Raw genomic sequence first — 14,703 nt, forward strand, 5'->3', positions numbered from 1 at the left:
GGAGAGAGGTATTCATAGTCATCCAACAGATGTAGAGGCCGTCTGTCTAAACATAGGACTGCACAAGCTTAGATAGGGAATGTGGAGTGCATAAGGTTTATATTAGGACCAGAATACTGCAAAAGCCATGTATCAGGACATGTCTCCACCAAAAGTGGCGCATGGAGGTTCATTCAGGACACATGCCCATGAGAAGTGGCGTTGGACCCTTGTGTCAGGACAAAGAAGTGAGAGAAGTGGCGTTGGAGCCTTCCCTCTAGACAAACCTCCACATGAAATGGCGCATGAAGCAGGGTGTTAAGACATGGGAGAAAGGGAGGTGTTGTGCGCTAATCCCATGGAAGGGGGTTGTGCACTGGATTAAGACAAGATCCCCTTTGAAATGGCACACAAAGCCCTCCTTTAGGACAAACATCCAACCAAAGTGGTGCACAAAGAGTGGTTGTGCGAACAAGGTTTCCTTTGAAAGTGGCGCACAAGCGATGTATTTGGACAATGCTCCATTGGAAGTGGCACACAAGGGATGTCTTAAAACAGAGTTCCCACCAAAAGTGGTGCACAACAAACATTAGGACAAGTGGCCATTGAAAGGGGCGTTGTGCGCAACCCCTTGTTGTGTGCCCCATTGAATACCTTGCGCATAACACCAATCTCTCTCAACAGGCGGACAAGAATCTCTAACTTCTCTCCCCTAACTTCTCTCCTTCTTCTCTCTTGTCCAAATGAGGAGTGAGGAGAGCTATTTATAGGCCTCCCAGGCTCCTCCCTTCCTTAAACAGTGGTGATCACCACCACTTCTCCCTTTATATAACTTCCACCCTCCTTACATAGTGGTGTTCACCAACCTCTTCCTTAAATAGTGGTGTTCAACCATTCTTTCCTTAATACAAGGCAACTTCCATTCCTCCTCCTTTCTTTAAGACAAAGGACAGCCATCCTTTATACCAGGTGGCCCATAAGGCTTCCTTCATTCAAAATAACGCCCATCCATTCTTCTGTGCAAGACAACGTCCATCCATTCTTCTGCATCAAATGACATCCATTCATTCTTCTATCCAAGAATGAGATTTCCAGAGAGAGAAATATGGAATATTTTTGTGCCTCAACACAAGTGAAGCTTAAAATAAAAGAGAGAGAATAATTTGAATCGTAAATCATTGGATTCAAATCATAGAATTGTAGGATTCATATAAAAAAGGATTCAAGGTGAGATTCAAATTGTTTTGCTTAAAATTCGACTCAATAGGATTTTGACAACACTGACCGTTACCATTATGTAACAGTTGTTATGTAACCGTCTTTGCACATCATGAACCGGGCTTTGTATCACACACATATGTACACCACCTACAAATACTAGGGGAGTGCACATGACAGCCTATAATTTGAGCCAATAAAATCCACGTCAAGCACAAAAAAGAAAAGACAAAAAAAAAACGATACGCCTTATAATTTGAGCCAATAAACTCCAAATAAAGTACAAAATAAAAAAATAAAAAGAAAAAATGCCACGTTATGTTAATGAGAAGACAGCATACCTTTCCTTTTTCAATCCCCTCTTTAGCCAATGACAAGAGTGCTTGGAAGTGTCGTTCCGGATCACCACTTTCTTCAAATTCCTGAAATTTAATGTTAAAGGAAAAACAGTAACAGGTAATAACCAAAAGGAAAAAGAAAGTGCTATGAGACAATTAATTAACTAAAAATAAACTGCATGGGAGAAATCACCTTGCATCTGGTAGGATGCACACCTACAGTGCAGAAGAGCCGCCCTAAATGGTGAAGAAAACAATTGGACACAAAGGCGCTGAGAATATATAGAAGGAATTTAATACTTACACCCCTTATTTTTATTCATAAGCCCATCTTTCTCTTTGGCAATGCTGTGTCTACACTGCAGAGAGGTTTGTGCACCAATAAGAGGGGGGGCATTCATCTCTCAAGAAGGGCCTATTTGGATGCCTGTAAGTTGGGTAAGTGGGAAGTGACTTACAGGGAAGTCACTTACAGGTGGTGTTTGGGGGAGAAAAATCACCTGTAAGCAACTTACAACCTATAAGTCACAAGCAAATCTACCAAAAAACTGCAGGGGGATGGGGGTGGGAAGTCACTTCCCTGTAGGTGACTTACAGGCTCAACGATCAGATTTTTAAAAAGAGGGGAAGAGGGAGAAACGCACCAACCCACCAAATCTCTCTCCGTCTCTGCAATCTCTCGCTGCAGTTACCGCCTTCCATCTCTTCTCCTCCTAAAACGGTAGGGTTGGTGCATTTTTCATCTACCCTTTTTTTCTCCTTTGAAAACGGGAGTAGTTTGACGTTGCTCTATAAGGCACGCTGGCATCCAAACAGTCACTTATATGCACCTGCGCACATGCACATTTTTTCACACGTGTCATAGGCCTCGAATCCGAACGGACCAAGTGATGCAGCATCCCATGAAACCGTCAGGGACTGTGGCCTGTGGTTGGTGATCCTGTAGATCATTTATCTAGTTGGTCTCAATGTGGCATGTGGTTGGTGATCCTATGATGTACTCGCAGTGTTGGTGAATCTCTTAGATTGCATAGTTGGAATGCAAGTAATTTAACGATCTACATCAGTGTTGGTGAATCTCTTAGATCCCGGGCATCAAACTCCTTGTTAGAGAATGAGAAAAACTTTGATGATAGAGTGGGATTGATTATATGCTGGCCCTTGGAAATTACATCAGATTGCACAGTTGGAATGCAAGTAATTTAATTATTAGATTTTCTATTAATGTTTTTAAGTTTATTCTCAATGCTTGAATTGAGTTATTACTCCATATTATAGATAGTTTGAATTCGTGGGCCCACTTTTATAGCTCACTTGATGATTGGTTTAGCTTAATGATTATCTCAAATATTCATCTTGATGGGCTTAACAAAATAACATATTTGATCCATGTTTTTTTTATATGATTATAACATTTTAGAACGATTCCCCAATCTAAGCTCTGTTCGATGTGAATATACAGCTTTCTACCTGTAAGTAACTTACAGGTTATCCAAACAGAAAAACTAACTTACCTGTAAGTGACTTACAACTTACATCCAAACAGGTTACCTGTAAGTAACTTTCACCTGTAAGTAAGTTACTTACAACTTACATCCAAACAGGTTACCTGTAAGTAACTTTCACCTGTAAGTGACTTACAGGTAAGTCACTTGTAAGTCACTTACAACTTAAAAGAACTTACGGGCATCCAAACAGGCCCTAAACAAGGAAGAACAAAATCAACAACAAACCATCAGTTTCTGCAATGGCTAGGGCTTCCTTCGATTCTTCCAGAGACCCGCCAGTAACCTTCTCCAGAAAATGGTGATGGTGTAAGATAATAGAAAATGCAATGTACAAATGCAAAGTGAAAATGGAAAAGAGGATCCCGATGGAGATAACTGACAATGATTCGGTCAACTCCGGAACTCCACGCCCTTGTAAGCACAGCAGGGATGTCCGCGGCATGGCATTGCCTGCCGTTGTAGATACCCTTGAACATGTTGTCTGCACAGGGCCCCGTTTTTTTTTTTTGTTATGTTTGAGGGAATAGCAAATGAGAAAAGGAAAAGTTGGGACAGCAGATCTTGGTTTAAATGCCTCACCGGTGAAGTTGACGGCTATATCTGATTACCCCATAGATAGTGAGAATACAGAGACAGGGAGTTAGGAAAAGAGCAGAAAAGTCTCTCTCTCTCTCTCTCTCTCTCTCTCTCTCTCTCTCTCTCTCTCTCTCTGTGTGTTTGTGTTTTGTGAGTGTTATGGAGGGTGTGGAGCTTGCCTATCATACGTAGAGACGCCATGGAAAAGCTGTCGAAGCTCTGGAGAGAAAGGGAGAGACTAAAGAGACCGACCTGCTAGAAAGAGAGACGCTAAAAAAAGAACGATCCACGCTATGGGTTATCGCACTTGATACTCCCCGGGGTATGACAGGTGGGGCTGGGCCTCCGCAGCGACGCTTCCGATACCGAAATCTTGGGACTTGATAGGTTCTGTGAGCCTCGCTATTATGTATGTGTTTAATCCATGATGTTCATCCATTTTTTCAGCTCATTTTAAGATTAAAAAAAATGAGAGGTGAACCACCACAGGAAACAAGGGGACAATGACAGCCACCGTTGAAACCTTCTTAGGGCCACGGTAATGTTTAATTGCCATCAGAACTTGTCCATAAAGTGTCATGGAACTGGATGAATGGAAAACACAAACGTCAGATTGATCGAGAACTTTTAAACAGTGGGCGTTCAGCTACCCCTGTTTTATGGGGTGCGGTCCACTTGAGCTTTAGATCTACTTCACCTTTGGTTTAATGCTTTAAAGTGAGCTGGAAAATTGGATGGAGAATTATACAAGAAGGTGAACTTGTTTTCACCGATTGTAAGTAATCTCGTAAAGTTTGAACCAATAGAACCTGATGCACTTCATTCTCATCACGCACCGTCCTAATAAATGGTATGTGATGCACAGGATCCTCATTAACCCGATGTTCTTAAGTCATTCTCTTAGATGAAATTTCAAAAATATTTGAGGATTTTCTAACTTGTCAATGGATTTTTCTACCAAACCTCCTTCTCTCAAAGGTCTCAAAGTATGGTTCCTTACCCGCGTGGGCATGAACTACACCAAATTTCTAATACCTACAGCAAGTATGGAAAGCAAGTATAGGGAAGAAATTACCAAAAGAGAAGAACTAGAATTGAAAATCCTACAAAAACAAAACTAATTTAGCAATGTTAGAAGAAAAAAGAATAAGGAAAGAAAACAATTAAAGATGAGTCCTAAAAACTAAATCTAAAAACTGAAAATTCCTAAAAACCCTAAATTAGAAAATTTTAGAAAATAAGAAAAATCCTAACCTAAATTAACCATAATCTTAACCTAATTCTAATACTAATTAATCTCATAAAAACACAACCGTAGTCCCCAGCAACGACGTCAAAAACTTATTCACAACCCCAAGTGTAGGGTTGCAATGTAGTAATAATCTCGATGAGACCAAGGTCGAATCCACATGGACTAATCTTGTACGTTTCTGAAAGTAACTAGAACTAGAACTAGAGAAATATATATAACTATCTAAAATAGGGAAGGAATTGTGAATATTGTAATTAAACTATCAATTTAAAGGTGGGAACTGTAATGACCCGGAAAATTTCGTACAAAGACTAAAGTACTACCTCAAATTCCTTAGAAGTTATATGTGGGTTAATTAGCGTTAAACTCGATTACTTGTGAAATTAGCACTAATCACTTTAAATTTGATCTGCAGGACCCAAAACCTGTAGAATCATTAGCGCTATATTACCCTGAAATCTTGGATTCAACGCTAAATCCAGTTGCTCTCGGGAGTACTTGGAAACTTTGTATCGGACCTGTACCGTGCGTCGAAAGTCCGATAGCGACGATCTTAGACAATTATAATCTCTTTGTTAGGCTTGACCATCACCTCAAAAATCAAGTCCAGACGTTGTCCTGTGTCGATTTACTTGAGTCCGAAGTAAGGAGTGTGAGAAAGCTGAGAAATTAAATATGAATTTATGAAATCTGAGTCGTGTCGCTTGCGCACCGATTCTAAGCTTTCTGACCGTTGGATTCTGACCCAATTTTACCCTTGGATTAGGGAAGATGGCCCAGGTATGTCATAGTGCCGGTGGACCTAATCGAGTTTCGATGACTGTTGAATTAAGATTAGTCCGTCACGGCTGATCTGTAAATTCGATCGGTACTAAAACTCAGCCTGACCTAGATCCATGGTCAGTGAGCTTAAGTTCGACCTCACGTGGAGAAAGGACCACCAGAAGTGCTCCGTTGGACCGATATAGACCTGATTTGGTTATAACCTAAGTATACCTTGGCCCTGGGGCTATTTTTATCCATATTAGGCCTATATAAAGACCTTAAAACCCTCACTCTCAATTCCATACGAATTTTCTAACCCTAGCTAAGAGAGAGAGAGAGAGAGGAAAAGAGAGAAAAAGTGAGAGAGAAGTTGGTGAATCATCTTGAGATTCTCCCCTGTTATTCTGCGTTCATAAACCATCACTTCTGAATCGTTATTCCGGCAATTTAAGTTCATTCTTGGGTAAGTCAATCAAACCCTAGTCTGTTTTAGAGCTTAGAATAGTTTTAAGTATTGATGTAGCTCATTTCTATTCATGTCTTAGGTTATCTAATCGCCGTTGACGAAGATTCATCGTCTGAATCAGATCTGTGCGCATTTTCCGGTTTAAGGTGCAAACTATATTCGTATAGGTTATGGTTTTCAAGGCTTTCAATGTTGGTTGATGGTTTATTATTGTTATGGGTGCAATTTCACATGCAAAATGCGATGTTTAAATTGCGTTCCTGATATATATGAGATATATTGAGAATTGTGTATTCCTTGTATATGTAGAAAGTATTATATACGTATGAAATACGAACATGTGTTTACAATGATTAATTGTCGTGTAATTGTGCTAGTTGTATGTGTATCAACTCCTTGGCGAAAGGAATTGTCCAAATGTGTGTTATCACCAACATACGTCATGATGTTAGAATATGTAGTCTAAGTGTTTGTAGAAATGTCTGAATGATCAAGTGTGTAATATATTAACTTGTTTTTACGGGCGTTGAGAAGAGATTCTCAACTATCCTATTGGTTTGTATGATTTTCTACATGCAATTTACATTCTTTGTTGTTTAACTTCAAGTACTACTTATGTGTAAATCCATGTTAAGTTGATATTCATAAAATGCTTCCATATTGTATGATTAGAATTGTTGTTCCGTTACTGTTTTAAATTGTTAGTATGAATATCTGTTATAATTGAAGATGTTTGGGACTATGAAATAGTCCAGGAAATCGGTAACAAACCGTGAGTTCGTGGCCGAGGTTGATTTCGCCGTATAGGACGTGTTTGACGAAACCGAGTCGTATTAGGGTTGTCGGCAGTGGTTTGGCCACACGGAGTGTTTGCGCACTCTATGTCGTTCAACTCAACGTGCGCTCGTACTAGTCGAGTTCGTCAAGTAACCCGATTGTCCCGGTGGATGTACATCATGTATGGACGCTATTGCTTGAATCTAGGGTACCAAACTTACCAATGCAATCCCGTTAACCATTATACCTTGATCCACTAAGACTCATGAGCCAGGCATGGTGGTATGGGACACTGTGGTCGAGCTGTCAGCCTACGTTGGGGTGACGAGCCTCCCCGTAGTGACCAGTGAGCACACCAGACTCATGAGCCGATTATGGTGGTATGGGACACTATATTCGTGCTATCGGCCCACATTGATTGGTAACGAGCCCTTTGTAGTGAACTCGAGCATACCTTTCTACTGCATTAAGGCGACGAGCCTTAGGGTAGTAACTAAGGTATGATAGGCATGCATTGATTGGTGACGAGCCCTTTGCAGTGACCTAGAACCATATGATCGTATGAGATTGTCTAGGACTGACGACCCTAGAATGGATCACTGTTTGGAAATTGATATGAGGAAGGTACCTTAGCTTCCCAATCCTGCTGTATGAAAAGGACTAATAACAACTTGGTAATCATGTTCATGCACCACATTGCATGTGCGTTGGCGTTGTTGGCACTGCGAGAGGTTGTCATGCGTACCATAAGATGAAGACGCTGAGGGAGTGCAGGCGAGAGCATACATCATTTCTACATACATCCTTGCATTAACAAGAGTAATTAGGATGTGTTTGATTGTATTGCCTTATCATTACTGCTTGATTGATTTGATAACACGTTAACTTTTACTGTATAGTTCCACTGAGTTGATCACTCACTCCCACATTCTGGGACGGTGTTTCAACACCAACCAGACTCTATCTTAGATGCAGATGATAACGCGACCCCTGAGGCAGAGTAGGAGTATGAGGATGACGAGGATGCATTTTCTTTTATGCAGTTCTCAGGCGGGTTCATGTGAGTCGTGTCCTAATCTACGGAGATTCTGGGTTTTCTTTGTAATAGATGATTTCATTTTGATACTTATATTTTGAAACAACACTTGTAATTATGACCTGGCAGAGTACACATATTACAGGGACTTGCACATGTACACATATATTTCTTTAAGTCTTCCGTTTGCGTCTTTCACTTATCCCTGAATTATGTTTGCAGTTTGGCTTAATCTATTCCATGTTTTATGCACTCATACAGACAACATACATCCATCATTAAATATATTGCATAAGTGATGTTTTGAAACTCGGGAGCTGAGTTATGCTCGACCCTCGAATTTTAGGGCGTTACAGGAACTAAGGTGCCAAGGATTCACATGTAGCAGTTGAGATGGCACCTTGCTTGATTCAAGAGATCCAATTGGAATCAGAGTCTTATCTTATCTAGTTAGAGAAAAGAGATGAACAAATCTCTAAACTTCTCATTGATCCAAACTCAATAGAATTGTGGAGTTTGGAAATGATTTCATCACCCAACCATGCCCAAGGGACGATGGTGAACAACATGATTTACCAATCTCACAATTTCTAATAGGAAAAAAAGATATTCAAAGCTATCGCAGACTCAATTGTAACTGCAATCACAACAAACCATTGAAAATTGAAAATATTCCTTAAAATCAATTAGAAATCAATGAAGTTCAAAATAAATATGAATCAAAGCAATGCAAACATCTCAATCACGCTATAAGCTTCACTTCTTAGCCCTAGCTAAGATGTTTAGCCAACCATAGACATGATTAAACTAAGAACTCTTACACAAAACAAAAGGACCAACTAAGGAAGAAGAAGAAAACTCTCGAGCGGCGGATCCACCTTTTTGCTCTACTCTTTGAACCTTAAATAATGCTTAAGAACATTCTAGGGACTCCTATTTATAGTTGTGAAACACCTTCTTGCACACTAACTTGGAATTTCTACAAACTGACCTTAAAACCACTTCACATTTACGCAAAAAGTTACGCTTCGGTCGCACCGAAATCGCATCTAAAATTTATGTGCAAAGTACTTAGGTGGGACCGAAGTTGTCTTTGGTCGGACCAAAGTTGGCTTATGTCGAACCGAATTAAGCCTGAAAATCTTGATTTCTTGCTGGACTGTTTTGTGCGATTTCGGTTGGACCGAAGTTAGCTTAGGTGGGACTGAATTGTTTGATTTTTCTTTTATTTAATTTGTGCTTTTGTTAATCTTTTCTCCATCCTTTGTACTTGGTTTTCTTGGATCTTTGACATGAGAATTCTTTATTCTTGGTCTCATAATATTCATCCTTAGCTTTGGTGATTCTTGAGCGTTAAATTCATGCTTTTAGCATTCTTTTCAATCCAAGCTCTTGAATTCACCTTGCAACACAAACATATATAAAATATAACATTAACCAATATCATGTTCATAAAACCAAGATATAAATGAGGAAAAATATGCAATATTTGACACTCAACAAAGTTTGCTCAATTTCATGTTAGGCTCGCTCAATTTCATTTGAAGCTTGCTCAATTTCATGTTAGGCTCGCTTAATTTTATTTGAAGCTCGCTCAATGTCATTGAAGCTCGCTCAATTTCATGTTAAGCTCACTCAATTTCACTTGAAGCTCACTCAATTTCATTTGAAGCTCGCTCAATTTCGTGTTAAGCTCGTTTAATTTCATGTTAAGCTCGCGAATATTTTGGTGACATTTTTTAAAAGCAAAAGGACCAAAAGGAGACCTACAAAGTACCTAAAAAATAAAATTTCCTAAAACAAATAAAAAAGAATTAAAAAAAATAAATGTTGCTACACAAAAACAGGAAGCAGTCATCGCTTGTCGCCGCCACCACCAATCTTGGGGCCCTTGGTTTGGGTCTTCTGGGACTTAGCCATCAGCTTTGTCTTCTTCGCTTTCTTTTCATCCTTTGTCTTATTTACCCTTTCTTTGACCTCACTGTTATAAAAAACCCACTCGGTAGCAAGCAACAGAGACTTGCCATTTGCTTGGCATTTTATATACACCAACTGTGTAAACAGTAGGTGTCAGAGGGTGAATGGGGCGCTCAAGAATTTCTACGGTACACTCAGGTTGCAAGTGGGGCCCATGGTTTTCCTAATGCAAGCTATTGATATGATTTTGGGGGAATAACTATCCAAAATGGGGGCCGTCACATTAATGGTTTTGGTTCACTGAACCATATGGCCCTAGCTATAGAAACTCAAAAACCTAACCATACTCTACAAACTCTCAAGCAGAGAGTTGTATAGAAACTCCTTAAGATGATAATATGGTTTGAGAAAAAATAAATTTGGTCTTGAAGAAATGACAATTATTAACTAAGTCCATAAAAGGAAGAACCAAAAATTTCTATCTTTAGGTTTCGGCTCATTTTTATATTTTTATTGCCACCTTCCAAACTACTCGTACAATCCCTTTATAACCTCCCATAAGAATACATTCCAATCTTGATTCCATTTCCCTAACCCATCTCTGCCAGTCATTCTTCACCTTAACTCCATCAGAAGACCAATCAATATGAAGATTTTTATGCATACTGGAGAGAGACCTTACTTCTTTCATGTGAAGCTCGCTCAATTTCATGTTAAGCTCGCTCAATTTCATTTGAAGCATGCTCAATTTCATCAAGCGCTTGATTGATTTAAATTATTTCTGATTTTTTTACACTATGCTCCACAAAACTAACTATTGAACTTTATTTTTGATATATTTTACTATTCATTCTTGTAGGTGATGATTCTTTTGCTGGATTCTCAATCCCTTCCTCCAAGTGTTCATTGAAATGGTGGTTTGATACGGTGAAGTGTGGGTTGGAGAAGAACGATAGTCGGTTAAATATTTTTAGGCAATCCCCATTTTCTTTTTTGTTACACATTTCATCATTTAGATGTGTAGGAGCTTTATTTCATCTTCTTTTTGTAAGATATGGAGGTGATCATGTATTTGAGATACGAGAGACACCTTTAAAATTCACGGAGATGGACTTCTCTCTTATAACAGGGCTTAATACTGGAGACCTTACTATACCGAAAAGTCATCGCATTACGAAGACAATAAGAGAGAAGTACTTTAAATAATATCCAATTTTTTAAAAACATTTAGGAGAGGTGTTTGAAAAAATAGTTGATACCAGTAAGCATAAGTATGTCGTGAAGGTTGCCCTAATTATGTGTGTAGAGTTAATTATTAGGGGAACCGACACCAAAACCTTGTGCAACATAAATTATATCGACTTAGTCGACTCTATAAAAGACTTCTATAGCTATCCTAGGGGTAGTTTGGCCTTCTACACATTGTCACAAGGGGTCGAAGGTGTCGTGATGGCATCAAGTGCGAATCGCTAGGATGTATATGGCTGCATTTTCCTCTATGAGTAAGGATTCTTTCTTTATTCTACATAATTAGAGTTTATATTGAATTATAGATTTTTAACCTCATGCAATTTCATTGTAACAAATATGGGCCGTAGAGAGAGTATAGACCCTTCAAGAGTGTATTATTTCATATGTTCCCACTCAAATTCCACGCTTCATTCAATATCGAGGCTGTAAGGGTTGGAAGTACAACACAATATATGAAACATTCAAGAGTAAATATGTAAGGCAATATATTTCTTCGCCATTCAATTTGCTTAATTTTACATATATGCTCTGTATATTAACATCAAACAAGTTCTTTTGCAAACTATAATAATAATGACCTTGGAACCTACCACTGAATAACTGGAAACGGATGCTGTTCGCTTGGTCCATGATAAGTTTCAGGTGAGATGTTATGAAAGAGTCTATTTTTTTTTACATATTTAATTCAGCCGGTCCGTATAACCAATGTCTTGGAAAAAGTATCTCGACTCTTATATATTCTTTGTTACATTTTGTAGGTCATTAAAGCTAAGGAAGAGGAGGAGGATGAGAATGATGATGAGGAGGAGGATGGAGCAGAGAATAATTATGAAAAAGACGAGAGGGAGAGTGAGAGGGGGAGGAGATTATGAAGCCATATGATTTGATGGATGAACTTAGGGAGGAGAAGGAAGAGTTGAAGAAGGAGAGGGAGGAGTTGAAGAAGGAGAGGGAGGAGTTGAAGAAGGAAGTGAGAGAAGATGAAGGAGAGGGAAGAGTTGTTGAAAGAGAAGAAAGTGTTGAAGATGGAGAGAGAAGATCTAAATAAGAGAGTGCAATTGAAGATAGAGATGGAATTATTTTTGAAAGAGAAAGAGGAGTTGAAAAAGTAGATGTGTGAGTTTTTGAAAGAGGGAATATTTAAAGAAGGAGAAGGAAGACTTGAACAAGGAGAAGGAAGATTTTTTTAGACAGAGAGGGTAACTTTTAAAGCAGAGGGAGGAGGAGGAGTTGAAGAAGAAAAAGGAAGTAGAGGATGTGGAAGAGAAAGAACAAGGGGAATGGAGAGTTGGATATTCAACCGTATACTATGGCGGAGGGTATTGTATTAGAGAAAGCACTCATGTCTACTCTTGTTTATCAAAGGAGACCTAAAATGACCTTGAAGCTGTCTTATTATAAGGTTTCTCTATTCTTGTCCCTGTCTGCAACTGATACAACCCCTAGCACCATGGTTGGATTCGAGGAAACCAAATACTTGCCCAGTTCTCTGATACCCTTTTAGACCCAAATGGATCCATTCAGGATGATATCAGCGGAGGAATTGCAAGAACTAGAGAGCTGGTATGAAGCAAACAAAGAGACAACATCGACTAGTTGGTTCAAATCCATATGGGTGAAAGATGAATGGGTTGATAGTGTGGTAAGTATTCTTAATACACACACACACATTGATTTACATATATTTATCTCTTATATTCGATTATGGCTGAATCATAGTATTATATGTATTAGGCTATTGACAAATACATCGATTTCCTTGAGGAAAGGCGGTCTGAACTTTCAATAGTATGTCCTCAATATTGCAAGTTCCATCCCACTTATTTTACCGTAAATTTTTACATCGGATTATCGTTAATCTGTTTTCTATTTTTTATTTCTTGTAGTAATTTTAATTATGTTTGTAATAGCAATGTCTTGAAGCTAGTATGTTGATTTTGAAAACATATCGGGACTCGAACTACAACTCGGATCGAACAAAATTACAAATTGAGAAGGTCGCTGTCTACGAAATTGCTAAGCAATGAGAAAATGAAGATGCCAAGACCATGTGGTGCTATGAACGGGTAAGTAATTCGTTGAAAACCATCAACGCTGGCTATAACGTATTTTATCATGTCTTTAATAATATATTATTTTGTCAAACATAGATACGTTTATTACCCATCAACCATGAGAATTCTCATTGGCTTTTGATGGTCATCTATCTAAGAAAATGAGAGATCATTGTTATCGATAGTTTAAATACGAATGCACTCATGAAGTACAAGCAAAAGATTAAAATGATGAGCGAGGGTGATGAGGACATCCCGCGCACGCCGTCCACACGTGCATGCACACCACCACCCCTACGCTCGTACGCCAGAAGAAGGAGGGCCCCACTGTCGATCTGGATCGATGATGACGTCCAGAGAGGGCCTCTTAGCCAAAAGACAAAGTTTTGATTTAAAAGAGTGGGCCCGTTAGTCAAGAAAAGCCCATCATGGGATCTCATGATCGTGGCCCACTAATCGGATTGATTTCATATTTTAGGTTTTGCTTATTGTTATTATTTAGAACATCATGAATGCTTTAGATTTCTTTGTTTGGTTTTTATTTTAATTTACTTCATCGCCAAGTAATAGATTGCGCACATAGCGCGAGTTTTAGAGTATAGGGTTTTCCTATAAATAGACACCCCTTGTAGTTCTTTTGATTGATTAAAGATTAATAAAAATTCTGCATTTTCCTACTATCTAAGTTGTGAAGCCTAATTGGGTGCAAAGCCCTCCCTTCATCGAAGGGTTAACTACCGTGGTGCGAAGCCACATCTATCCCGATTCACCCCCATCTATTGTCATCTCTACTACCCATCTTCTATCATTCCTTCTTCTCATCTCACCCCATCATCTACACTTCGAATCAATCATCTATTGCAGCAATTCTCCTCCCCACATCAGAATTTCAGAATTTGGCTCTACAGGAGGGCTGAAACTTCGACGGAGCACCATGCACAAACCGTACATCGGATCGAGTTGAGATTTGGGAGTTTTGGAGTCCATTCCTGGCCGACCAGGGCCAAGGTGGCCTTTTTCTGAATAGTAGGCCCCACACACGTGCGGCCGAGATCACACACATGTGTATCTGGGCCATTATTGTTGTTCACGCGTGCGGTACTTCTCTGGTTCGTCTCTCTCCTCTCTTTCACTTCGCTTTCACCCAAAATCCCTAAACCTAACCCTAAATTACTTAAATCTTCAATTTTATGCCCCTTTTCTTACCCTAGGGTTCCTCAAATTGGAATTTCTGAATTCCTTGGATTAGGGACTGATTACTATGCATGTGTGGACGATTATTTCTTATCTTTGAGTATTGTTTGGTTCATAATTTTTATTGATCCAGCCCTATCAAATGTAGGCTTATACCCGCATAGATTTCCCTTAATTGAATGTTTGGACTTTCATGTGGGATATGGAATTTGTGTAATTGTTTCTGAACTAACATGATCTTAAGCCTGAAATCTCGCATATCATATTTAATTTTCATGTCCTGCATCAAATTTGGTATCAGAGACTAGGGTTCTTGTAGGGGAATTTATTACATATTTAGGGTTTGGTTGTTTATGTCCATTACGCACCCAT

General features: G+C 39.1%; 1 protein-coding gene across 2 annotated transcripts in view; it reads right to left on the reverse strand.

The window, feature by feature from the left end:
• Window positions 1–3,990, reverse strand: part of LOC131248813 (uncharacterized) — an 88,168-nt gene extending 84,178 nt beyond the window's left edge. The window contains exons 1-6 of one of the 2 annotated variants that reach the window (XM_058249284.1): window positions 3,799–3,983; window positions 3,623–3,643; window positions 3,424–3,524; window positions 3,269–3,326; window positions 1,729–1,772; window positions 1,539–1,619 (exon numbers count right to left, since the gene is read on the reverse strand). In XM_058249284.1, the coding sequence (XP_058105267.1) occupies window positions 1,539–1,619; window positions 1,729–1,772; window positions 3,269–3,326; window positions 3,424–3,524; window positions 3,623–3,643; window positions 3,799–3,820 (327 nt within the window). In that variant the 5' untranslated portion in view covers window positions 3,821–3,983. Of the gene's footprint in view, window positions 1–1,538; window positions 1,620–1,728; window positions 1,773–3,268; window positions 3,327–3,423; window positions 3,525–3,622; window positions 3,644–3,798 lie in introns of both variants that reach the window. The other variant, XM_058249285.1, reaches the window with a different exon arrangement.
• Between the last annotated feature and the right edge of the window lie 10,713 nt (window positions 3,991–14,703).

The sequence above is a fragment of the Magnolia sinica genome, chromosome 6 (assembly GCF_029962835.1).
Source record: "Magnolia sinica isolate HGM2019 chromosome 6, MsV1, whole genome shotgun sequence".
In the NCBI taxonomy this organism is placed as follows: domain Eukaryota; kingdom Viridiplantae; phylum Streptophyta; class Magnoliopsida; order Magnoliales; family Magnoliaceae; genus Magnolia; species Magnolia sinica.